This window comes from Camelus ferus, chromosome 8 (assembly GCF_009834535.1).
Source record: "Camelus ferus isolate YT-003-E chromosome 8, BCGSAC_Cfer_1.0, whole genome shotgun sequence".
Classification (NCBI taxonomy): Eukaryota; Metazoa; Chordata; class Mammalia; order Artiodactyla; family Camelidae; genus Camelus; species Camelus ferus.
The window spans coordinates 13,623,821-13,651,326 of record NC_045703.1 but is presented as its reverse complement, the minus strand read 5'-3'; the positions used below and the strand labels follow the sequence as shown (position 1 = coordinate 13,651,326).

Genomic DNA, 27,506 nt, shown 5'->3' with positions numbered 1-27,506 from the left:
CGGTGCTATTCTTACTCTCACTTTGCAAATGAGATAGCTAGGAGTACAAAGGAGACAAGTGATTTATCCAGAGTCATGTGGTTAGCAAACTTGAGCTCTGAAACCCGGGCTTCCTCATCCCAGTTTCCCTTTTTTTTTTTTTTTTTTTGCAGGTTTCAAATCCAATATAAGACCATTTAATGTTTTATGAAAAAAAATGTTAAAGTTAGGTATAACCAAATCCCAATAAAATAGCTTCAGTGTATTTACTTTACTTGAAATGATTTTTAAGGGAAATACACACAAACGCACACTATTTGTTTTTCTTTTTCTCGTATTCTTTCACAGGTAGGTAAATGCAACTTGAATATTTTAAAAGCTTTCTCTGTGAATAACCTACAATGCTTGAATGCTCAGCACATGCACTGAAGGGTTTTTTTTGTTTTGTTTTGTTTTTTTTTTTTTTTTTTTTTTTGTCTCAAATAACAGGTGGCCGATATTTCATGAGGGATCCTTACAAGGATCAGGTTCCCAGAAAGCATCTGGCCACCCGTATGTCAGCAGGACCGATGAGTCCAAGGCCTATGGAGATGAACAGATATTTTGTGGGAAATAAGGTTCCAAGAAACAGAGTCCCTATGAGTAGCTGAAAATCAGGTCTACACATTTATATATTTGAACTTGCTTTAGTACATGTAAGAGAAGCTAGTCCTTGATGGATGGAAAAACATATTTTATGTGAAAGCTTCAATCTGGTTTCTAGGTGTGCCATGAAATAATTTCAGGATTCAGTGTGATCTGGCAGGGATTTCCAAACTCACAGCAAGAGGCAGAGTCTTTATGGATTAAAAAAATAAGCAAGCAAAAACACATACTCTGTGACTTTTCAAGTATAAAATTTCCAGGAGTAAATACTTGAAAACTAATTTAGTGTGTACTTAAAAGTAGATTAATGTATTTTAATTTGCTGTCTTCTCTAGAGAGAGAACCAAAAATCCACTGGCATAAAATACATTAAATTCCTTGTAAGTAAGAACATTACAATTCTTAAATGTTGATTTAAGTTACCAATGCTAATAATAGAAAATAGAGTAGCATTGTTGTTATAAAAAAGGGCAAAAAGACTATTCATTATAGAAGTTCATTGATTTAAAAAGTTTTAGTAGATTCCAATTTCTGAATGCTAATCATTCTATATGCTTATCTTACCATAAATATTGATATGCAGTGACCAAATATTGTTCAGCAATATTTAGCTATTTGAACATGTTTTGTATATTAGATATTTGCTATAATCTTATAAATACAAATCTAATGTACATAATTCAAAAGAAACTTTTCTTGTAAACTAGATCACTTACTGTTTGTTATAGCCATTACTTATGTGCAAAATAAAATTCCAACCAAAACTAGCTGGTGAAAAAGAAATGATAAGACTGAATGATATAAATAGTATTCTTTCTTTAATGTCTTAAAAATTGAGGGCATACAAAAAGGAAGAAATAAAAAATATGGGTTATTCAAAAAATATATATATATGGGTTATTCAACTAAGTCTTTCATTCTTTATTTCATTGTTATATCCATTCACCTATTTGTTCATTTATTTCGCTATAGCATCAGGTGTGCCATCAACAAAACTATATTAATTATGAATCTTAAGATGGTTGCTACGAACCACTGCCATCATCTTGGGACAAAAAAAGTGGGAGACCATTTAGCTCATTCAGACTGGTATAATTTATTTCAAAATAACCATTTACTTTATTAGCAAACATTAAGTGTGGAAAACAGGATAAACATTACTCTGAATAACAGCATGAAAATGCTAGGATGTAAAAATTTATAAATGAGACAGGCTGGGACTTGCGACCTGGGACCCCTTTACTGGAGTGCTTGCACCTGGAAAAATATTTCCTCAAGCAACAACAACAACAAAACAAACTATAAGCAACAAAAATTAACTTCATGCAAGCTCAGTGGGGGACAAATTATGAATAATAAGATACAAAAAGACCCAAACCAACTACCACTTCTGAACTGTCAGGGCACTGAGCATTATTCCTGCCGCCAAGCGGGTGGACAGACCATCTAAGCCAGCCCCTCCCTGGCCTGACCCACCCATCCACACCTTCATTCACCCCATTTAAGGACAAACTCGTCTCCTCTCAGGGAGTGAGCAAGGGCAACTCTTACTTGTTTTTGTTCCCTCGCGCTGGAGCGTGAGTCCTGATAAAGCTTTGCCTGAATTCCCTGTCTGGCTTTTAAAAAAAAAAAAAAATGTTTTTTCCTGGATCAGACTCATAATTAGGTAAAATATACATGAACTATGCATCCTGGAAAAATAAAAGGCACCTCATCACCTCATAGGCAAAGGATTGATACAAGAAGCCACCCACAGGAAGCCCTAGCATGCATCCTACCCCAGAAAAAGTTCCAAGACTTCCCAATATTGGAGCCACATTATTTGGACGAGCCTTTGCAAGGCTAGAAGAAGATACAGTTATTTGCTGCAGTAAAACTTATTGCATCAGTTATTTTCCCTAGAAAACACATAGCAATAGACACTGGTGCTTCTGGAACCTGGTCCAATACACCAAAGAGAACTGTAACTCCTCCGGAGACAGACATTCCTGCTACAAACATCAATTTTGCTCCAGTAGGTACAAGATGTTTTCTAAACGCCAAAGATTCCAGGAAGTCAAACAAAGTGTAGCATCCAAAGATCATACCAATAACTGTATTGTTGGCTTCTTGCTTTTCAGCCTCCTTGGGGAAAAAGGGTCCAAGGACAGAATAGCATATCATGGAACTAAGTTAATGGAAGCTGCTGACATCAGTACAAAGCTGTTCTCTTGAAAGTCACCTGAGTGCCTCCCTTGCACTTCCTGGATGGCCATCACCTCTTAACGTGCAAGACTGGGGCAGGTCCTCAGAGCATGTAGCACCCTGCTGTCATTAAGTTGCCAAAAACCAGAAGCCATTTTTTAGATGTGGCACTTTATCATTGAGTAGTCCCAGTGGCGGTGAGGAAATGATGCAGGATAGCACCAAAGCCAGGAATACCCGTCTCACACATCCAGCTGGTAACTTAAACTTCTCCAAAACAAAAAGGGGCAGCATAGGGTCAAGGAAGCCAAAACACGAGCTGAGTGAGGTGATGATGAAGGATGTAAAGTCACCTTGGGTAAAGTGATGAATTTCCAAAATGAGCGTTTCCCTATTGTTTAACACTTTAAAACTCAGCATCTATCAATTGAGAAGGGTTTATTCCAAGTGCACCATCTGATTTTCTTAATTTTCTCACATTTACCATTTTAACATTTTTACGAGCCTTGAGACCTGCCGTGGACCTGATAAATTCTTGCCAAAAATTCAGAGAGACTTTCACTTGGTTTTGGCTGGATTTCTTTAATTTTGTTAAACCCAGCCTGCTGGCCGTTTGCATTTAGATCCCCTATGGGATAGTGGTGTAGGGGAAACCGTCCTGTGCCAGGAGTGGCTCCTGGTCCAAACTGCGTGCCCTGTCAGGTGTTAGGTGATGACACCAGACCAGGCCCCTGTGCCCCAGGAACTAACACAGGATTTTCTAATTGATTCCCATAAGGAGGGGGAGCCAGTCCAACCACTTCCTGAGCCCCCGTGTCCAGAATTAGGGCTGGCTGTACAGAAAAGGGAGGCAGAGAAAGGGGTGGATACATTGGCAGGGCGACCAGAGTGGCTGGGACAGCCGGCTCAGCTGGAGGAGTTAAGGTTTGAAGAAGTGCATCCTAACTCTCATTGCCTTCCTTTACTTATTTTCCCTGATGTCATAGCACAAATGGGTTTCATCATTCTTTCCCCCTATTTTACAGAATGTCTATAGTTGCAGGATTGTATGGAGCCGTTTAAAGGCCACCATTCCTCAGCATTGTATTCTAAAACTATAAATGACAACTTATCCCCTCTATTTTGCCTTGGCACCAACCAACCGGGCTGAATCCTGGGCTGAGGCTTTTGTTGATTTTAGGAACCAAGTGGAAACTTTCCATTCTCCCTGGGAATGTCCCACTCTTGGACAAGAATAGACAGGGTTTTGTTTGTTTCTGTTGCTTTCCTTATTTGGCATCAGTAAAAGTTTTAAATATCACAAAAATGACTTGGCTATCAATGAGAAATGGTACCAAAACAAAATGAAATGAAAAACCAAAGGACAAAAAGAAAACCCTAAATAAATGTTCAGGTTTGGTCTTGGGGTTTTACATACACCAATGACACAGGGGACCAAAAACGATGTAATCAACACAGCAAGGGTGGCAGTATATGGAGATAACTCTGCATAAACCCCTTGTGGAGATCCAAACAGGTACTCTGGCCACAGATTGTTAATCTTTCTTAGGCGTGGGTTCACAGCTGTAATCAGACCACTTATCCAAAATGTGCATCATAGGACTTTCTTTAGTGATAGCTGAAACATTTCCCATTTTTAAGACAAATACAAGACAAACAAAATGCAAATGGTACACACATAAAACCCAAACAGCACACACAAATACTAGCATCTAAAGAAACAAACGAATTGGCTAACAAATTGGGTAGAAGTCCAACAACTATTTCTTATCTCCAACAGGGTAGCCCACTCAAATACAAAAAAAAAAAAAAAAAAAAGAAAAAGAAAAAGAAGAAGAAGAAGAAGGAGAGAAAAAAAGAGAAGAAGAAGGAAAAAAAAAAAAGCCTATTCTGGACAAAAAAGCCCTAAGTGGAGACGGATAAAGTTTCTGACTGTACACAATGGAGCAACCTACCCTTCTGTATGGAGCCCATCAGCTCCCAGATGTCAATTTCTTGCTCCAGCTGCCAAGTTCTGGGGCAGCCAGTGCTGTGTAGGGGAATTTTGAAGGGAAGATCCTCAGGACATGTGGTTTTGGAAGCTGTTAGAGCCTTACCTAAAAATTCCCCAACAGGAGCCAGCTGGCCATGAGCAGCAAGGCTCCAGGTTGGCTTCACCAAAATCTGTTACCAAGTTCAAACTCACTCTGCTCGCTGCAGGACAGACCAATAAATCGAAAGATGGGTGTTGGGGCAAGGAATAATGACTTTATTCGGAAAGCAGACAGACTGAGAAGATGGTAGACTAATGTCCTAGAGAACTATTTTCCCCAAGTCAGAATTCAGGTTCCTTTTATACTAAAAAGAGGAGGGTTTGTGGTTGGTTGTTGCAAACTTCTTGGTGTCAGAATCCTTTGTTCTTGCAGCTGGACACCTAGGTCAGGTCATGATGATGTTCCTGTAAACCTCTAACAAGACAATGCTATTCTCTGTTCTACAAACTTCTATCTCAATATGAATGGGAAAGTGTTACACCCTTAAAGGTCAGAGCCTTGAGAATGGGCTCTCCTGCCTATTTCAGGCTCTAGGCAACATTCTTTTACAAAAGGTGCAGATCCAACATGACTGAGCACTGGAAACAGAGCCCAGGGTTAGAGCTAAAGGAAAAGATCTTGTTCTTCCCTGTTACACTTGGACAATGATTATTACACGCTAATGAGGCCGAGTGGGTAATGGGGGGGACTCGGTGGATTTTAGCTTCAGTGTTGCAGAGAAAATGGTGCTATCAGGTGAGATAGGGAAGGATAGCTATGGGAGCGGGAGAGGAGGAGAGGGTACTGATGCTTACTACACAGTAACTTACATTAATTGCTTGATTTAAGATACTGTTTTATATGTAAGAAATTCCAACAATGGGACTCTGGAAAAATGAAGCTTGTAATACAAATTCAAGGGCCAATTTAGCAAGTATTGCCAGGAATAATTTAGCATCAATTAAGTTCAACATTGGCCTTTTTACTGAAATACAAATTTAATTTATTAATAATACAAAATTAGCCATCTCTTGTGTGATATATTCTTCAATATTTTATGGAATCTTTGAATGAGAAAGAATAAGTAGAAAATAATTCTTCTAGTTTGATCACCTGACAAGCACTTGATTGATAGACAACAAATCTTTTCAATTTTATTTTTATTTTTTTGAGAGTGAAGGTTAGAACACTGAGTACATATTCTAAATGAATTTAAGAATTTCTGTTTTAATATTAATAGGAAAAGATCTTTTCTATCCAGTCTATCAAGTCTATCCAGTCTAACAAGTTTATCAAGTCACTTGAATATATATATATTCAAGAGATGTATACTTTATAATGTGGGACACAGAATATTTATCTTTTATAAATAGAGTATATACATAATACTAGATAATACATTTATCTATACTGGGAGAATTTTCTATATTTTTAAGCAACGTTCATTTTGATGTAAATGAACTATTTGGATATTTCCTTGGTATAATTCTATTTAAATTATCTACATGTTTCCAGTATTCTACATGATCTCATCTCCTGTATAAGAAGACAATTGATCAATAGAGGTTTTCACAATTGTTGAATTCAAGATGCTCTCAGCAGCTTGGAAAAACAACTCCAAGCTTGTTCAAGATTCAGAGCATCTTCATCTCAGAACAAGAAGCTGAAGTACCAGCCAAGCAGAGGCAGAAGCTGCCTTGGCTCGAACCTCCAGGACACTCACACTCAGAACCAGAAGAAGTAACTCTGATGGAACTCATACTGTATTTGGAAGAAAACCCCAGTTTACATCCTTAAATCTGGGAATAGAAAACCAGAGCCAGCCATGGGTCAGACACAAAGAGCAGCTGCCCATTTTTTCCATTGTCATTACAACATAGAAACCTTAAGAACAGAGCATTTGCCACTGAGACAAATGATCAGATGGTAGTAGGTTTCTTTTTTTAGAGCTACAGTGAGCACAAGAAATTAATCTTGAAAATGACTAACACTAATTCGAATAAGGTAAAATAAAATACATATAAAAGTGCTGACTACAAGACTAAAGGCTGCCATCCTGTGAGTTTACCTATTGATTCAGGAATATGGCTAATGCTATAAACATGGCTCACAGGGACACTTATATGAATCAACTTAAACCATAACCTCAGTTTACATTTAAAATGTGTAAATTTTTATATTTTATGTTTCATTTTTGATGGTGTTTGTATATGTGTGTGTGTGTGTGTGCAAGTGTGTGTATAAGCACAGAAAATTGATGATCTGTCAGTTTTCCTGAGCAAATAAGCGTTATTTCTGGCACTGTTTTTTTTCTTTTTCCCAAAATAAATCCTTTAGACAAGTCAATGAAAGTCTGCTTTTAAATACAATTTCCTACATATTTAGATAAATTTGTACTTGTACATTTTTACTTCCTAAAATTTAAGTATATGTATGCATGTGTAATCAAATACATAATAGTTATCAACTATACACACACAATTATGTTCAAATTGTACTCAAATAACACCTGAAAAATACACACACAGTCTTTTAAATACAGTTTGGGAATAAAAACTCTAGATGTATATAAGTAAGTTTTTCTTTCAAGTACCATTTGAGTAGGAGGTGGACATTTAGAAGACAAAACAGGATACAGTGTGTTAGTTAAAAGAGCTAAAGTCCTGAGAGATGGAGCTTAAACAAATTTGAGAATATTTTGTAAAATCATCCCTAGATGTGCACATGTCAGAAGTTTTACAGGGAGACACATTTTCAACTCCAAATTGAATAAACATCAGATTTTAAGTCTCAGAAAAGAAATCAACAGAGCAACCAAAGGCAAAACACTTCTGTACATTTAGAAAATGTACAGAAGGAAGTAGGAAATGAATAAATCTTTGGTTTGTTGTTGGGACTAGCATTATAATAAATGCTATATCTGTTATCTCATACACACACACACATATTATATATAATCTCCATAGTATTATGTATCAGCAATATATACTCTAATTGCCAATCATATACTCCTAGTTCTAGGCTGTACACATACAATGCAATTAATTATGAACAGCAGTACAATTGGGGTTAGCCAATGACAAAAATATATATGAAAATTAACCTACTTAAGAAAACAGCTAAGTATTTAGAGCTATAGAAATCATTATGGACCTACGATTCCATTAAAATATAAGGTTGTAGAATATTTCCTTTTCAAAGAATCTAGAAAGCACCCATATTTATTTATTCTTAAAGGAAGTGAGAGATTATAAAAAGAAATAAGAGCAGCAGAGATGGGGAAGAGAGAAAAAAGGAGAAGAAAAAAAGGAGGTGGAGAAATCTCTTCTAAGGGATGTCACTCGAGGGTCTCTGTGTCACAGGGGTTATGTGCAAAGTGTTTATACCTACGATCCTATTTCCTTCCTGAAATTCTGTAGTCAATCCTTCGGAGCTTGGAGAAATTGATGGTCCATGCTAACTAGAGAAGTAATACAAGAATCATCACAGCAAACCATGGAAAAAAGAAATCAAAAGCTAAGAGAAACGAGCATGCGAAAAGATGTATTTTACATAAAGTCACACAAAAGTGACCATGTTCTGCAGGAGGACCTGGAGACCATCCTTCTTATTAAAGTGATAAGACATATGGTTTTTAGAGGTGCATCAACTTCATGAGAAGCTTAGTGTTGGCTATTCCCGGGAGGCCAGGCCTGATTATAGAGGATCATACTACCAAAATTAACTACTTGTAAGTATCAGGGATGATAGGATTCTGGGATTTAAAAAGACCAGGGGGCGGCACATAACCATCAGAGAAAGCAGGGTACGATTATAATGATCCCCAAGGTTAGAGAGGCAGTCTGGGGGTGCAGATCCTCAGAGAACTATGGAGACACTTAATAGAACACGTTGTCTCCAGGCGCAGGATAGATCAGATAAATTAAGAATGGATAATTGGGATCCCTTGACCAGTTTCCAGAACCCAAATCCACTGATTGAAGGAGAGGCCAGGTGCCCAGGAAAAAACACCCTACAAGATACTGTAATGATTCCACTAAGAAGACCTATGGCCATTTACTTTTGTAACTACATTTAAGAGAAAGAATGACAAACATTTCCAAAATGTTGGGCTTGAGTTCAATTTGTCCTTGACATCTAGGTTTCTGAAGCTTCAGTGTCTTGGTGCTAGAAGAGGGGCATGCAGAGGCAAGGTAATAAATGCACCTGGCTCAGGGGTAGCTCACTATGGGTCCAGTGGTTCCTGTTGTCATTTTCCGAGTCCCTGCAGATATATTTGAAATGGGCTAACATTTTACTTGGTAGATCTTCACATCATTTCTCTACTTGGTGGTTAGAACTATAGAGAATGAAAACTGGAAGCCTTCGAACCTATCTCTTCACTTAAACTCCCACCCTCTGGCCAGTACTGTAAATTAAAAATAACATAGCACTCTGGATAAGAAACAGAGATGGTACCAACCTTCAAGATAAAAGAAGGGTCCACTATCATTTCTCCACTCTGTTCACCAGATCCCTACCAAAAACCCCGCATCACCTTGAAGATGGCCATGAACTATTCAAGGTCAACCAAGTAATAGCTGGATTGCTGCTGTTGTAACAGATGAAGTACTTTTTTTTTTTTAATTGAAGTATAGTCAGTTTCAATGTGTCAGTTTCTGGTGCTTAGCATAATGTCCCTGTCATGCATAGATACAGATATATTCATTTTAATATTCTTTTTCATTAAAGGTTATTACAAACTTGATTCCAATAGTATCACAATGTTCACATATATGTACTTCTGTATACTTGGAGAAATTTTAGAAGCTTGCAAAAAGTAGTAAGACATGTGGAATGAAACATAGAAGTTCAGATATTCTGATTGCAAATGCTTTATTATAGCAGCTGTGTAAACGTTAGAAGGTTATTTCTCAGAGTCTCAGTTCCCTAAAAATGGGGACAATAAAATATCTTTCTCAAGTAGAGACTAAGTTAGCTGCTACTTACAAAATATTTAGAGAAGTACCTGGAATTTAGTGGGCACTTTGATTAAGGCTATTATTATTAATTATGGAAGTACTGAGTAGTTAGTGGGTTGAGTAAGAGATGGAATTTTTTTTTCTTAATCTAATGGTGTACCAGTAGCTTTTTCACTTAGAGCATGCAATATTCTTAGAATCAAACAACTTTTTTCCAGTGCTTTGCTTTTCCTCCTAATTTCAAATCCTACTTTTATTTTTTTTCTGTAGCATGGGGTAGCAACCCATTTTTTTTTATTGCTTTATTTGTCTTTTACATACTAAGATCTGTCTATGCATGGTGTTTGCCCACAAAGAAGGTGAATGCATTCACTTTGGATCCCCTCAATGAGGCACTTATGCTGTTGTCCAGCTCAGCCTCCAGGGGAAGGTCCCATTCTTTTGGGCTTTCCTGCTGTTCTCTCTCCATCAGATCTTTTCTCTCCTCATCTGATCCTTCATTTCCCTTGTAATTCATTCAGTGCCCAAATAATTAATATGCTTTTCTTAACAATAAATGAAATAAAGTTTTTGTCCTTTTCCAACACATTTCCACTTTAATAAAATCTTTCAGTGTCTCCATTGAAAGGTGGTCTCCACATCTGTTATCAAAGCCAGTCAACATGTAAATGTTTTTAAGGATAACAGCTGTCTCTGTACAGGTATTACGTCCATTTTAACTGAAATAAATGGATCCTCTAATATTTATGAAAATCTCAGTTTACTGTTGTTCCATTTTCATTATATCTATAAAGTTTTTATGAATAGAGAACACAAATATATTGGAATTTTTGAATGATTGCTTGTTTTCCCTATTTTTATACAGAAATCTATAAAACATGTTGAGTCTGATTTAATGCCATTTATTATATTCATCTTTAATCCTATATCCTCCTAAGCTCAAAACATCTAACCCAATTTTCCTATGCCAAAGTCTTTTTATTTTCCATTTCAGATTATAGATACTGTATCTAGAACTGGGAAAGCCTGCAGATATTATCAGTTAACCACATAGCGCCCATTCTCCTTTGCCTGTTTCTTTATATATCTCATTTTATTCAGGTATCTACCCATTCTTCTGCATATCATGTGCTAAACGGGAAACTGACTCTGTGCTGATACCCCGTGGCTTGGGTGAGTCTGATCGCTCTAAGACAGTGAATTTCAACTTTGGCTGCACATTAGAACCACCCACTAGCTTTTGAAAATTCTGAAGCTCAGATTGCACCCAGGATCTATCAATTTCAATCTCTCAGCTTGGGATGCGGGTCTTAGTTCCAGTGTACAGACATGTTTACTCATCTCCTGATGAGATGTTTAGGAACACAGACTCAACTAATTAGCATTGATTCAGTGTGAACATTTGACACAATGCATGTTAATGAGTTGTGACATTTGCTGAGGTCTTGTGAGAAATATGATTTCTCAGCCTAATGAAGCAACCTCCAGAAGGAATGCTCTCTGTCCCTTTCAATGATGCCATGGGATATACATGTGGAGCCAGGATGTTTTATATCACTTTGCACCTTGAAGGAGTAGTTTACCAATAGAGTCAGAACACAGATCCTCCAAAGGGATCTCAGACAAATGAGGTCATTTCCTACTTCCATGGCTCACTTTATCTCTGGACTTCTAGTTAAATGAGCTGGTGATTTTGTTATCAACTAAACCTGTTTGAACCATACTTTCAGATATTTACAGTTGAATTAATGTAATTATCTGCATCTATATTTGTACCTATAAAATTATGTTTTTCTGGGAAATAAAGAAATATTTAAAACCATCTTGAAATTTTATTGTGAAATTTCAATTCATAGTAACATTTCATTTGTGTGTGTTTGATTAGATTCATTAACTCATGGGAGACTTATTAAAACTACTTTAATAGTCCAATCGACATAGCCAAAATTTGGAGCAACTGGTTCAAAGATTTCAGCTCTTTAGTGGATTAAAGTATGAAAAGGGGAAGTTTTGCCTGAGGGAATGAAAGTAAGCCTTTAACTCTGAAATCAACATGATCCGTAGACATTAAAAAAAAAAAAATCCATAGATCTGTAATTGAGTAATTATATCTAGTCCCTTATATTGACATTGCAATGTCTGAAATATGGGTCAAAGTCTACAATTCTAAATTTCAACTCATTATTTTGTTCTATATTTCAGATATTACAAAGTATAATACTGATTAAGTAAGTCTACTTGCTTTTTGACTATTAATCATTGCATTTCCAGCATATATCCCACCATTATTAAAAAATAGAATATTCCCAAGTTATTTGATGCTCTTTATGAAAACCTGCCCCATCATATTTTTTCATTATTCCTTCAAAAAGAACCAGTACCTTGATATTTGGTTTATCTTTTGCAAATATTTCTTCATAATTTTATCTATATATGTATCCTTAAATAATAAACAGTTCTATTTGGTTTGTGTGTTGTTGTTTTTTTAAATTTTAAATTGTCATCATATGTTTACTAACTTAAAGGTTTTTCCTATCTCCATGCATTCTTTTGCATTTGCTTTTTGATAAATGTCTCAAGAGATATAAAACCACAGACATTCTGTCTTTGGTATCTTTAAGAAAAACTACTGTTTTTCAATGTCTGCTGAAATCAGTCTTGACAAATTTTGACAACATGATGTGTTAATGCACAAGTAAGACTGAACTTTAATTCCAGCAGGTGTGACAACAATCTAAAGAAATACTGTCTAAAGGTGAACTATGATCTGCTGACAAAGGGTAGCATGAATTCCACTATTAGATTTCCATATACAGGGTGATACATTTAGGGATAGAAATGAGGAGTAGAGAAAATTAAGATTCTTGACTTCTTCCTATGGGCAGAACACAGTCTTTGGGACCATATGCATGTTACTTGAACATGACTGAAAAATAAGCACCACTCTTTTTAATTTAAAGCTGATGAGACTGATCTTCAATGAAGACCCTAAGCTGCTCAAGAACACATGAACAAAAAACAGGCTCCAAATGGATCACAGACTTCAGTGTAAAATGCAGAACTATACAACAGCTAAAGGATAACATGGAAACAAAACAAGGTCATCTTGGGTGTGGTGGTGACTTTTTAGATAAAACACCTCAAGCATGATTTATAAAAGAAAAACAAAAGATTAGTTAGACTTCATAAAAGTTAAAAACTTCTACTTTGAACAAGATACCATAAAGAGTGTGACAAGACAAAGCACTGATTGAGAGGCACTGCAAAACATATACCTGATAAAGGTTTTGTATCCAAAATATACAAAGAACTCTTAAACTCAACAAACAACTCAATTTTAAAATATGGCTTTTTTCCTAAAAAAAAAAAAAAAGAAAGAAAAATAAAAAAGAGGACACTAATGAACCCATCTACAAAAGAAACAGACTCGCAGACAGTAAACAATCTTACGGTTACTGGGGAGAGGGGGTGGGAAGGGACACATCTAGGAGTTTGAGATTTGCAAATGTTAACCACTCTATATAAAAATAGATAAAAAATAAATTTCTTCTGTATAGCACAGGGAGCTATATTCAATATCTTGTAATGACCTTTAATGAAAAAGAATATGAAAATATATGTATATATATGCATATCTAAGACATCATGCTGTATACCAGAGACTGATACATTATAACTGACTATGCTTCAATAAAAAATAAAATAAAATAGGTTTTGATACTTCCTCAAAATATTTGAACAGCTACTTCATCAAAGGAGATATACAAATGACAGATACACATGAAGAGTTGCTCAGCATCTATGTCATTGGAATTCCAAATAAAACAACGTGGTACCACTACACACCTATTAGAATGACAAACTCAAAACACTGATGACACATTAAAGCTGGCAGGGACTCAAGGCAACAGGAACTCTCATTTATTGCTGTTGGGAATGCAAAATGGTACACTCACTTTGGAAGACAATCTGGCAGTTTTTCACAAAGTTAAACATTCATAAGCTTATCATAAGATCCAGCAATCACATTCCTACATATTTACCCAAATAAGTTGAAAATGTATGTACACACAAAAAAACCTCCACATAGATCTCTACAGTAGTCTATTCATAATTGCCAAAAATTGGAATCAACCAAGTTGCTCTTCAATGGGTTGACAGATTTAAAAAAATGATGTAATATTCAGCAATGAAAATAAATGAGCTATGAAGCTATGAAAAGACATAGAGGAATCCTAAATGCATATTGCTAAGTGAAAGAAGCCAGTCTGGGAAAAAAAAAAAAAAACTTTATAGTATATGATTCCATCTGTATGATATTCTGGAAGAGGTAAAACTTTAAAGGTAGTAACAAGATCAACACTGCCAGGTAGCTAAGGGAGGGGAAGGTGGTCGATGGAGTACAGAGCATTTTAGGGCTTACGTGGGAACCCTCTGAATTTTCTACACAATTTTATCTGTAGTCCTAAAACTGCTTTTTAAATAAAGTCTATATAAAAATGTATTAAAAAATTGCAGGGCTAGAATTGAACCCAAATCAATGCATGTTCATTGAGAATACAAAAGTTCAAGTTGAATGTTGACAGAGAAGAAATAATCAGTCCAGTAAGGGTATGTTGAAGTAAGAAAGAGTGAGGCTACATAGAAGATGAAAATTAACAAGAAGAAAGTGGGATTCTCAGGACAAGGGAGCAGGAGTACTGATTCTGAGGAAAGCAATTTCAACTTCATTTCAATACTTAAGAAGCGCTAGCCAAGTAAACACTCTCCCTTTCAAAGGATCTGTTTCTCTAAAAGAAAATAACTGAGATCAAGTCCATGCTTTAAATGAAATGAATAACAGTGAGTGTCTGTGCCTAAAAATTGGTGCCAGAAGAGGGATCCACCCATTGAGAACCATAAGCCAAAGGTCCGACAGCATTCTCCAGCATAAGCACGTGGTGGGCAATCAGGACAACAATGTTAGTAGTGATCCCAAATATAACACGTTTCAAACCTGAATTTCCTAGTGGCTAGGCATATGCAAATGTCTTCATTATAACATCAAATGAATAAGATATACATATTAATTTGTTTATTCACAAGCCTTCGTTAGTGTCTGGAAGCATGCAGGGTGCATGGTATACAGTAACATTCTAAAGAAATAGAACACCTTTGCATAAGTCTAGCAAGGGAAGTGGACATAAAGTCAACAGATAAAAACAAAAATGCAATTACAAATTGTGGTAAGTCTGGGAAGAAAAGAATATGGAACACGGGGTTGCGGGGTGAGAGAGGTTTCTTATAGGCAATTTTAAGGTGATATCCAAGTCTTAGAGGCCTTGAGACAATGGATAAGAGATAAGAAAGACAGAGTACTTCACAGAAGGAATAGCAAAAAACCAAAACTGAACTAAACAAAGAATATTTGGTGTGTCTGAAACACTGAAAGCTAGAAATTATATATATATATATCTCCTTGCAAAATAAGTGTTTTCCCCTTAAATCAATTAATTTTAAATAAAAAATATTTTGAGGGCCATTTATATTCATTTTTTTATTTTTACAGCACATGCTAAAATAATAGTTGTATTCTCAATCATCGTATAAAGCGTGGATTAATGACCTGCCACTGTATCATAGAAGTCCTGACCTCCAGTGCATTGTAAAGGAATACAGAGGAATGTTTAGAATCCTAGCATATTTTCTGTGAACTCAGAATATCACTTTTCATAAAATTTTGATTTAATTTCTCACAATATTTCAAGTGGTTTCAAACTACAGTCTTGTTTAGGAAAAAATTAAAGGACAGACATAATGTTTAAAACTTTTGAGAAAAGGAAAAAGAGGTAGAATCTAAAAGATAGATATTTTTAAACAATGGCTGTACCAGGGTATGCACTGATTGTGATTTATTTTAAAAATCAAGACTAAATATGAAGAATATTTAGGCTATATGCTTTATAGTTTCTGACAAAAGAAAGCACGTATTTTCCTATGCAGAGGGATAATATTTTTTGATAATGAAGTCCAGGAAAAAAATGTATGTTTCAGTCTTTTAGTACGGGACATTGGGAGAGATAATGGGCCATGTCTTTAAGCATGGCTTTGCAAGATATACAGAAATGTTCGAATGGACACCTTTTAAAATGATTCTGCATGAAAACTGAAAGCGTGATGTAACATGGTAACTTTGTGGAAAATGATTTTTTGACTAGCTCAAATGATGTGCTGTAGACAAAGGTCTAGGAGAAAAAGCATGGAATGAATTCCTAGCATCACTTTAAATCTTTTCTACGTATCAGCTGTCTTATTATTTTGGAAACTGATGAGTCTCAGTGAGTGCACTTAAAATATCACAAATTATTTCACCAAATAAATATGTATAAAATAAACTAACCTGATATAACATCCCTGAATTATGTTAAATATTTTAATGTTGTCATAGGCATCTAATACAGAGGTGTGTTTCCTTTATCCATGACTGGTAACCTTTATAAAGATCTTATCTTCAGAATAAAATATCTGTGTAGTTAGTATTATAAGGTGCATTCAGGAAATGTGTATATTATTTAAAAAATTTATTTTCTATGCTTCAGATAACAATACTGTTTTAGAAAGTTAAGAATTGTTATACTCAAAGCCGCTTTGATGTTTATGCTGATTTGGGAAGAAATAACCCTCTCCAAAGAAAACAACCCTAAACAAAACTAACAGTACAAACACGCAGCTACTTGCACATAAACCAGAGAAAGTTATTGATTTAGCGACATAATCAATTTATACAGTATTAAACAATTTTATATAATAAAGGTAGACAAAGTTTTCACCACTAAATTTATGCCAAGACTTCCTAGTGTAAGAAAAAACATAGCACTAATCAATTATTTTATGTCTGAGTTGGAATGGCAGGTGACAATCAGAAATGATGAAAATTAAGAGTTCTAAAGAAAGAGGGCCTAAATCCTTTATCGCTTCTGTTAATAACATCTCATTGGGAGAATCAATTGATGTATATAGCTTTTTTTTTCTCATATATGAAAGAGAAATGATATCTGGACATCATCTGGCCACAGTTACAGTTTAAAACAAATTAGAAACATTTTGAGAAAACCCTTTGCCAACAAGAACATAATATATAAAAACTCATTTGTTTTTCATGCTGAAAAAAGGATGCATTGGTAATTTTTGAATAGTTTACTCAGAGGTGATTCCAAAGGCACAGTTTTTGAAAGTGCGGTAAACAGCAGGAGGAAGGAAGGTGAAAACAAACAATGAAGGGGCACAAAGACATTTTCTGGGGTGATGCACACGTTCTAGACCTTGATTTTGGAGGCAGTTACACAGGTAGATACAGTTGCCAAAACTCCTCTCACTTTATATATAAGAGCTTTATATTTTACTATATGTAAAAACTACCTTAAGAAAAAAAATCTTAAAAACAGCTGAGTGCCTTATCCAAAGGAGTGTTCCTCTTGAAATATTGCCCCTGCACCCAAAAAAGGAAGAAAAGGAAAAAAAAAAAAGAGATGGAAAATAGACTAATCAAAAAAATGAGGAAAATGCAGGGGCCTCATGTACTTGATTATACCATATTATTTTTTAGTAACACACCATGACTGATTAATAATTTTTTCAGAAAAAAAATCTGGATATTGCAGCACTGATTCACATTTACACCATTTCTCTTTTTGTGCAACTGCTTATTATCCTTTTTCCACAGTTCAGTAAAAAATAATTTTAGTAGCAAAACCCATAACCCTGAATTTACATTTTGTGCCTGTCATGGTCATTGCCCTCACAAGCAACATCAGATCTGAAGCAAATGGTGACTGATGGATTTCTAATGAGCCATTTGTGATGTATCTGAATTGCTTTGTTTTTGCTTTGCATTTTTTCTTAAATTTTATAATTTCTGGGGCTTTATATAAAACAAGTCAACGGCTTCAAAAACAGATCTTAAAGAACAAACAGACAAATAAAACACATTCTAAGACAACAACACTTTTCATTTCAACTTTTATATGAAATGAGACAGACTAACGCTTAAAGACTTGTTTCCTACTTTTTTCAAGGATAAAAATAGTCTTTAAATATGTTCCTACCCAACTCTGTTGTGTTTAAGAGATTTTACATATGGCTGTGGTAAATTTTAAAATCTGGGGCTGCTGTGGTTATGAGAAATGTTTTAATATCTGTATTCAGAATACATCTGAGGGTATTATGATTTGAATTGTGTCACCCTAAAAGATCTTGAAGTCATAATACTCATAGTCTCAAAATGTGATCTTTGGAAATGGCATCTTTACGAGTTCACCTGGTTAAAGTGAGATCATGAGTGTGGGATTTAATCCTATATGACTGAAGTTCTCATAAGAAAACGGAATTTGGAGAGAGCTGGACAAGCACAGAAAGAATGGCACAAGGACGCAGGGGCAGAGACCGGCGTGATGCAGTAGAAGCTAAGGGACACCAAGTACTGCTCTAGCAAACTAACAAGGAGGGACAGGGGGAGCTTTTTTAAGGTGGGGAACAACCAGGAACTTGATTCATTCTGAAAAAAAATAAATCAAACTCTCTTTCTTTCCCCCTTTCAATCTAGCTTCAGGGAAGTAAGAGAGTTCATTTATTCATTCAAAATATGGTTCTTGAGTAGCTGTTTAGTTTATCAGTGTCTTCAAGTAATACATTACCACCCAACATGCAACATAGAAGCCTTATAATAAGAAACAGTGATTTTTTTTCCCTCCCCTTCCTTTGTGCTCTTCTCACCAAAAACTAATTTTACTTAATCAGTAAATTCGAAAACCTACTTGTAAAATTATAATTGATCATAGGATATATCAGTCTAACAAAGACGGTGTACTTACTCTTTGAGTTACTCTTTTTTGATGAAATTGGAACTACATGAGGTTCCAATTTTTCCACTGAGAAAAGGATAACCATTTAATCTTGTACAAATTTGTCAGAACTACAGCGATGGCTTCTCGCCCTTGGTGGCTATGGGATAGGTAAGGGGAATACGTGTACTATTTTATATTCAAAGCTAGACTAGTTGATGGTGATCTGAAGCCATGGATTTGGAGTCATGCAGACCTTGGTCTGATATTTAGATTCACCACTTTCTAACATTGTGATTTTGCTTAAACGAGTGAAATGATCTAAGTCTTGGTCCTCTCATATATAAAATCTAGGCATATCTAAGCATCACTAAAAGATTTTGTTGTGGCACAAAATAATATAAACTACCAGTGTCTGGTAGAGATAGTCTCATTAATTGCTTGTGTGAAGGTAATATTAAAACTGCCTAAATGGTAATTTGATAAAATCGGTCCAAATCTTGAATGCTGACACACTTTGATTCATGAGTTTCACTTATAGGAATTTACTGTACAAATTTACATGTATGTGCCTGGAAAGGGGCACATAAAAATCATTTCTCCAAATAATCATTTATAATTGCAAAAAAATTAAAATTTCCTAGGTAGTTGTAATGTTATATCTATAAAACAGAATATGGTGTGATTATCCAAAAAGGAGAGGAAAGATTCACATACCAACAATTATTTTGTTAAAAACTCTGTTTTTTATAAAGTAAAATTTTTCCATCTGCTAAAGGTGGATACCATAGATTGCTGTTGCCTGGATATAATTCTGATGTGATTTTACTTTTATATTAGAACTTATTTCACTTTTATTATTTGCATTTTTGTGCTCCTATGTATAAGCTAAGTAAAGTTAAAAAAAAAAAAAACAACTAGTAATACACCAGAATTTTGTTGTTTTTATTCAATGTTACATACAGATCAACATAGCTTTTTTTACTTATACACGATTTCAAACTTGTTTCACCAATATTCATCAATTTTTTAAAAAGTATCCTTTTAAGAAACAGAAAGTTTCTAAGGTATAGTGCTTTGTAATTTAAGGCACACAGGACAGATTTGCATAAATTATAAACTGAGGAAAAAATTCATGTGGTCAACTGGGAGCAAACCTTCATGTTGTCTGAAAGTCCGTACTAAAGTGTCCATAAGAAAATCAGGCCAAAGAATCAACACAGATGCCAATAACACAGGCAGGAAAGGAGCCAGATGCTGTTGGCAAAACATGCTCCAGAGTGCAGCATCTGGGTCCAATAACTGCCATACAGAGCCCCATCTGCAACTAAAGCTGTTGACTCTGCTTTGGGGGAAGGAAAATCAGGAGTAAAGAAGGCAGTTAAATTCTAAACCGTGCCAGGAATAGCAGAAGGCAGGTTGTAGTCAGCATTCAAATTACATCCTAGCCTGATTTGCTTTTTAATGTCTCGAAACTATGTAAACACTAAACTGTGTTAACTCCAGTTGTTCAGAGTTGAGCCATGTAGGTAGTCCAGTAACTCAGGACACAGGGATTACCTGAAGAGATTTGATGTTCCAGTCAATTTTTATTCCCTAATATTTTCTTCTCAAGGAATAGAAGTGTATGTTCAAGGAAATGCAATTCTTATTTGAGCTATTAAAATATATGTTACTTTAAGTGTTTATCATGATATATAACATGAACTCCTCCAAATAGTATAAAATTTAATAATTTTTACAGAATTTTGATAAGTTTTTTAAGACTTGTCACTTCACAAAATGAAATAAGATATTCATTGCATACTTTACTGAGCCTCCTGAAATTTTTACTCAGTGGAAGTTTGTAGGAAACCTTCAGAGAGCCTTAAACTTAGATAATACACTCTTCCTTAATTACAAAAAGTCTCTTTTTAGTGTTCTTTATTATGTAAACGTGTGTGTGTGTGTATAATAGGATGAATCGACATCTATACAATTCTAAGTATTCATCATTTATAAGATGCTACTCTAATCTTAGTCAGACATTTATTTTAAAAGCAAGATAAATGTTGAGAATAATAGAAACTAGTGATAGAGTTTACAATAAATCAAGAAATGAGCTAAATACTTTGTGTACACATTTTGTTTATCACCGTAACTCAATGAGATATAAATATTATTATTTCCACTTTTTAGATAAGGAAACCAGAAGCTAAGGAAAATAACTAAACTACTTGAACAAAATTCATACTCATCATTAGCAACAGAACCAAACTTTATATCCTAGATCAAGACCCTCTGACTCTAGAACTTCTTCTCTCTCTTTCTCTGAGTAATATAAAATGTAATTCAGTAGAATCACTTCAGTAATGGCAGAAGAAGACTTTGAAACTCTACTCTTACGTAACAGAAACACGAACATGGGAAAATATAATCAAAATCAACTTTTTCAGAACTCTGAAAATGAACTGCAGGCTTGCAACAATCTGAAGAGTATTTATTCAAGAAAAATGGCTAAATCTTATCAGCATAGTCAGCTTTGTGCTGGTTTAACTTCCACTATTCCCATCTCCCTCTCCCCAGCTCTGCAAAAGATTTGAAAACCAACAGCATTGCAGTTATGACATCTGTGAAGCCAGCAGCCTGACAGCTCGTAGAGAGGGCAGTGCAGGTTTGGAGCTCACCTAAAAGGTTCTCCCCAGGGAATGTCACTATTTCACTGATCTGGCAACTCTCTGAATGTTTCATTCTCAAGAACAGACTTTCTGTGACCTGACTCAAAGCTCATTCTGTTCAAAAAGCCCTGCAGAAAGGGAATTTATGAAAAACAATTAGTGGTGATTGCTTAACACTGTGGGTTGCTTGAGGTGATGATTCCAGTTGAGGCTAACAATAGGTTGACAATACACCTAAAGGTAAAAAGCAGGGAATGAGATTTTCATTGAAAATTTGAAAAGCCAGGCATATTCCTGGGAAATCTGAAGACAATACAACCTGAAAGTTGGTGCACAGGCCTAAGAAAGACATGAAAAGACATTAATCTCCTGTCTCTCACTATGAGGCTCTGTGCGAGCAGGAAGTGAAGACTAAGACAGAGCTATAAACTGCCTCACTGGGTGTTGAATGTAGGCTCAACATATATAGACTCTTTCAGTAAAGGCTAGGAGACTTTCTAGTTCAAGGATATTTTTAAAATCTCTTAAGTCATTAGCTAACCACTAGTTTTGCTAAGCAGAGACTTCAATAGCCACACATTAAAAAAATAATCTATACAAATATTCCAGGAAAATCACTAAGCAAACAATAGTAGATTACAACAACAAAAACAAAACAAAACAAACAAACACAAAATCAGTAACAACTGGAAAAATGCTGGATCTGATTTCCAGGTTTGCCACATTGTATTATTTAAAAGGTCAATTGTTCATATAAAAATTATGAGTTGTACAAGCACAGAAATGTATGTTCCATTTACAGGAATAAAAGCAATCAATAAAAACTATCCCTGAGGAAGCCTGGATATTGGATTTGACAAAGATATTAATTCAACTATAATATATATGTTCAAAGCAAAGTAGAAATCATATCTAAATAATTAGGGAAGCTATGAGACTGACATCTTGCCAAACTGAGAATGTCAGTAAAAAGGTATAATTCTTAAAAAGAAATGAATAGAAATTCTGGAGTTGAAAAGTACAAAAATGAAACTAAAAAATCACTAGAGAGGCACAACCTTAGATTTAAGTTGGCAGAAGAAAGAAGCAGTGAATTTGAAAATAAATCAATTAAAATTATTGATCCTGAAGATACGAAAGGGAAAAAAAAAAGTGAACAGAATCAGATATCTGTAGGACACCATCAAATATGTTAACATACACATGTGAGAATTCCAAAGTCAAAAGACAGAGAGAAAAAGACAGGTAAAACATTTGAAGACATAAAGGCCAAACTTTCCAAATTTGACGAAAAATATTAACCTGCATGCCCATGAAGCTCAACAAATCTCCAAGTAAAATAGACTCAAAAAGATAAAAGTCTAATGGCATGTTAGTCAACCTATCAAAAGGCAAACGGAGGATTTTGGTAGCATCAAGAGCAAAGTGACTCATGTATAAGGGATCCTCAGTAAGATTAACAACCGATGTATCAGAGACCACATAAGCCAGGCGTATTTCAAGTACTGAGAGAAAAAGACTGTTAACCAAGAATTCTATGTCCCTGAAAGCTATTTTTAAAACTAAAAGAGAAATTAAGACATTCCCAGTTTAAAAAAAATAATAATAATAACTGAGAAAATTCATCACTAACACACTTGCCCTTATAGTAAGGGGAATTTTTTAAGCTAAAATGAAAAGACACTGGACAGTAACTTGAATTTACACACAAAAATAAAGAGCACCAGTAATGGTGACTATATAGGTAAATATAAAAGACACTATAAATGTTCTTTTTGTCTTTTTGCTTGTTACTCTTTTATTTTCCTATCTGATTTAAAAGACAGTGAATAAAGCAATAATTACAAAATTGCATTGATGGTTTTATAATTTATAATAACCTAAAGGAAGTGGTGGGAAATGGAGCAATAGTGAAGCAAAGTTTCTGTATACTATTGAAATTAAATTAGTATTAATACTATGTTGATTGCTTTAAGAGGTTAATTGAAATCTATAGGACAACCGTTAAGAAAATAAGTAAAAAATACATAGTAAAAGTAAAAAGGAAATTAAAATGTAATATCAGAAAAAATATCTAACACAAAAGAAGGCAATGAAGAGGAACAGAGGAACAAAAAAGATCTATAACATGTAAAAATAGAAAAACAACGTAAGTACCTTATTTTATCAGTAATTACATTAAATCTAAATTGAGTGAATAATTCAATCAAAAGGCAGAATGGTTTAAAAAACATTCTAATCGCATGCTAACTATAAGAGACATAGAGTTATCATATAATTCAGCAAGTCTACAGTGAGTGATATACTTAAAAAATTGGAAGTATGTGTTCATACACATACTTATGCAAAACAGTCAAAAAGTAGGCAACTTAAAGTCCATCAAATTAAGAATAGATAAATTACTGTACTATGACCATGTGATACAATATTATTGGCCATAAAAAGGAATTAAGTGCTTCAACATAGCTCTTGAAATAATTATGCTAAGTGTGATAAACCAGTCACAAAAGAGCCCTTGTTGCATGATTCCATTTGTATGAAATCTTCAGGACAGACAAATCCACAGAGACAGAAAACAGATTAGTGGTTTTCAAGACTCAGGAGGGAGAAATGGGGAGGGAATGCCAGTACGTATGGGTTTCTTTTGGGGTGATGAAAATGTTCTAAAATAAGAGAGAGGTAATGCTTTCACTTCTCTGTGAATATACCAGAAACTCCTCAACTGTAACCATTAAAAGGGTGAATTGTATCATATGTGAATCACGCCTCAATATGCAAACTAGTGAAGCCAATGTTAATATAACATTTATATTAATACGTTTTCATGTCTATAATCACATAAAGAAACACAATCAGAAAGCTTACTTCAGCTGGACTTCTATTTTTATACTGAAAAAGAATGCAACCCTACCATCGTAGAAATACAGTCAGTAATCTTTCAAAATTCTGAGGCATGGGCAAACTGACTAAGAGAGTATGTTAATTTAAGAGGAAAAGCCTTGTGACATATTTATGAATTCAAGTCATTAATAGTTCACAATTAGTGGCGTTGGAGTTTCTTGAAAGACTGATTATGTCTCATGAATATTAAAACAAAGTTTAAGCCTTATAGACTTTGTTGCTGGTTTTGTTTTAGATATTTAAGTTCTGAATAAAATGATAATACTGTTTATCTAAATGAAAGCACTACCCTGTTGGCTAATAATGTTTGAGTCTTCTCATTCTGTTTGACGTTGTGAGAATAACATATTTTAGACAAATAGGTGGGCACGCATAAGTGATATATTTCACATGCATGCACGCACACACACACACACACACACACATGTTTTTCTCCACACGTATGTATGAGACTGTATTTCAGGAAAGAGAAAACAGCAACTAAATTCAGGACACTCAGGAGCTGGCCAGGAACTAGAAGCTAGGTTTACAGCTAGATGATGGAGTTCTCCTGTTAAACATTTCAATAGACAATTTCACAGAACATCAAAATGAGACAAGGCAACACTGTGACCCTGACGAATCATAGCAAAAAACAAACCTATCCCATAAACAAATCCAAATACAGACAAACCATGAACATTGTCTAAACCATGAGAAGAGCAAACAGTTCTCTATCACGGCTGTCAAAGGAGTGCTGACTCTGTAAACATGTTGGCTACCCCTCTGTCTAGTTTTCCATCCTCCTACATAAGATGTCTGATGAACGCAATCACAGAATGCTTCCTACCTCCTGACAATATCCTATCCAAACCAAAGCTCTACTTTCTTGAACCCTCCCAAAATCACGTGTCACAAACTTGAACCCCTAAGTCCTTTCCAGCACCTCCTATTGGGATGCCCAGTGGATTCACATGCTGGGAGTTCTTCATCACAGCTATGAGTTATAGACCCATTTTGTTCAGCCACAGGTGTGTTCCTGCCAGTGTTTGATGCAACTGATTGTTGAGCACGCATATACATGAATGCATAAACAAATTGTTTTTAGGAACAAAACAGAACTGAATGTCTAAAAGAATATATCAGAGTCTCTGAAAAATATCCTGGAAAATTCGTATACATTGTAGGTTATAATTAATAAAGGTTTTTAAGGAAAATAAAATAAACATAGAGGACTATGAATTGTTTTTTTCTTAGCCTAGCAAAAGTTGTCTTTTTCTCATCATATAGATGGAGAGGCAGTCAACAGTAATTTGTGATGATATATCAATTTTAATAATTGATAATGTCACAAAAAACTCTGGGTTTTTACATTTCTGTATATTTTACAATCATGTCAACTATTGACACTGTTAGTTTTCCCATATTACTAAAGTCATTTATTATTTTTCTTACTGTCATTGATTGTAAATCAAACTATTGCCAGCTATTTCAGAATTCTTTTTAATGAAATAAAGTACCTACTCTTGACTAGCCACCAAAAATGAGGAGCGTTTGTAAAAACCCTTACATGCTTGAGATGATCCAGAATTCTCCATTTTAATGGCAAGATAAAAGACAGTGCATGAGTTATTTTAGAGGACACCCTGAAATCATTATGATTTATCTCTGGGAAAATAATCATGTAACTATTGTAATCAATTATTCTGCTTCTGTGACAAGAATAAAAGCATTCTAGTTACAATCACCTATTTTTTTTTTTTTTGCATCTATTTGAGGGACCCATGCACACGAAAGAAGTTAAAGACTATAAGCTAAGGGAGAAGGTATAGCTCAATTGGTATAGCACACGCTCAGCATGCATGAGGGCCCTGGGTTCAATCCCCAGTACCTCCCATAAATAAATAAATAAATAAATAAACAAACAAACAAACAAACCTAGTTACCTCCTGCCCCAAAAAAGCTATTTACAAATACCTATTTGGTTATTAAACTTTTGGAATGATAGCAATGGGTACTCAGAATTTCCACTTAGTTTCTTCAAACTTCTTATCTTAAAATTAATTAATAATACAATAGGATTATGGAAAATATGAATAGTTAATGTAAAATTTACCAATAATTTGACAAGTTACCAAACTCAGGGTAAATTCCCAAAGAACCCAAACTCATGATAATTTCTCAGAAGTAACTGGAAAGGTTTAATTCAATAGCTCCACTCAGGACACGTATTGTGACGCTCATTTTCATGGAATGGTCCAAAATAATGCTGAAGTGGCAAAGGCGCGTTTTGAAGAAATAAGTACATTTGTAAGATGTGTCACATCTGGACATTGGATTTCCAGGGTCAGATTTGTTTATTCCTTTTTTGACATGATACCTGAACTTTGGTTTTTGTAAATTTTAAATGAATATGACACTACCGTGTCAGGAAATGGCTCTTCATCTTGGGACCATTATTTTTAATTAATTGATGTAAAGTGAAAATAATGTCCAGACATATCCCAAAGACATTCAGAACTCCAGGTAATTTCATGAAGAAAACAGTGAATACATTACTCACCGATAACTATTGCCAAAGTCAATACAGGTAGAATTGTTCTTACAAGGATTCGTTTTGCAGTCACTGGATTCTTGTTCACAAAAATTTCCTTCCCAACCAGAAAGGCGCACACACTGGTAGCTCTGAGGGAATATGAAAATTATGCAACTTTTAGGATACTTGTGACTATTAAGCCTATAATTCAGTTATTACTCTTGGTTATTTTGATCTTTCTGCCAATTTGTATTTTTTTTTTCCATTTTTATAGGATGTCAATACTTGCCAAAAACTACCACAGTTTAAAACACACAGGGGGCACAGTTTAAAAACTGCATGAACATTATTCTTTAGTATCTAACTCAAAAAAATTAATATTAATGTATTAAGCTCACAGTGCAGAGCTATTCTGTCTTGTTAAATGTCTTAATAGGAAAATAGTGCATTAGTAATATGAAGGCTAGTGATTGTGTAAAGCTAAGTAACTCAATATGGTACCCAGCAACTAGCTCATGTGTTTAAAAAATAACCACAACAAAATAAACCTTCTGACAAGTTTGTGGTATTACTTACAAATAATTAATTTATGTAAATACAGTACTGTTGGTTGATTGAAATTGTAAAACTTTGCCTATTATTTTTCTAAAGAATAGAATTGGCCTATAACAATATTCAACATATTGAAAGAAAAGTTGCTTTTCCAGATTGTGTAAATGAACAAACAAATAACAAACACCTCAAATTACAGTGGGTCAATAATTTGTATATCAAAAAGAAATTTGAAGAATAGGGCTCTTATCAAAAAAATTAGGATCTCAGGTTTAGAGATT

At 34.8% G+C, this 27,506-nt stretch overlaps 1 protein-coding gene across 1 annotated transcript in view; it reads right to left on the bottom strand.

Annotated features, from left to right (window-relative positions):
• Positions 1-27,506, bottom strand: part of EYS (eyes shut homolog) — a 1,185,765-nt gene that overhangs the window by 782,366 nt on the left and 375,893 nt on the right. The window contains 1 exon segment of the mRNA XM_032484469.1: positions 26,701-26,822. Coding sequence (XP_032340360.1) covers positions 26,701-26,822 — 122 coding nt within the window.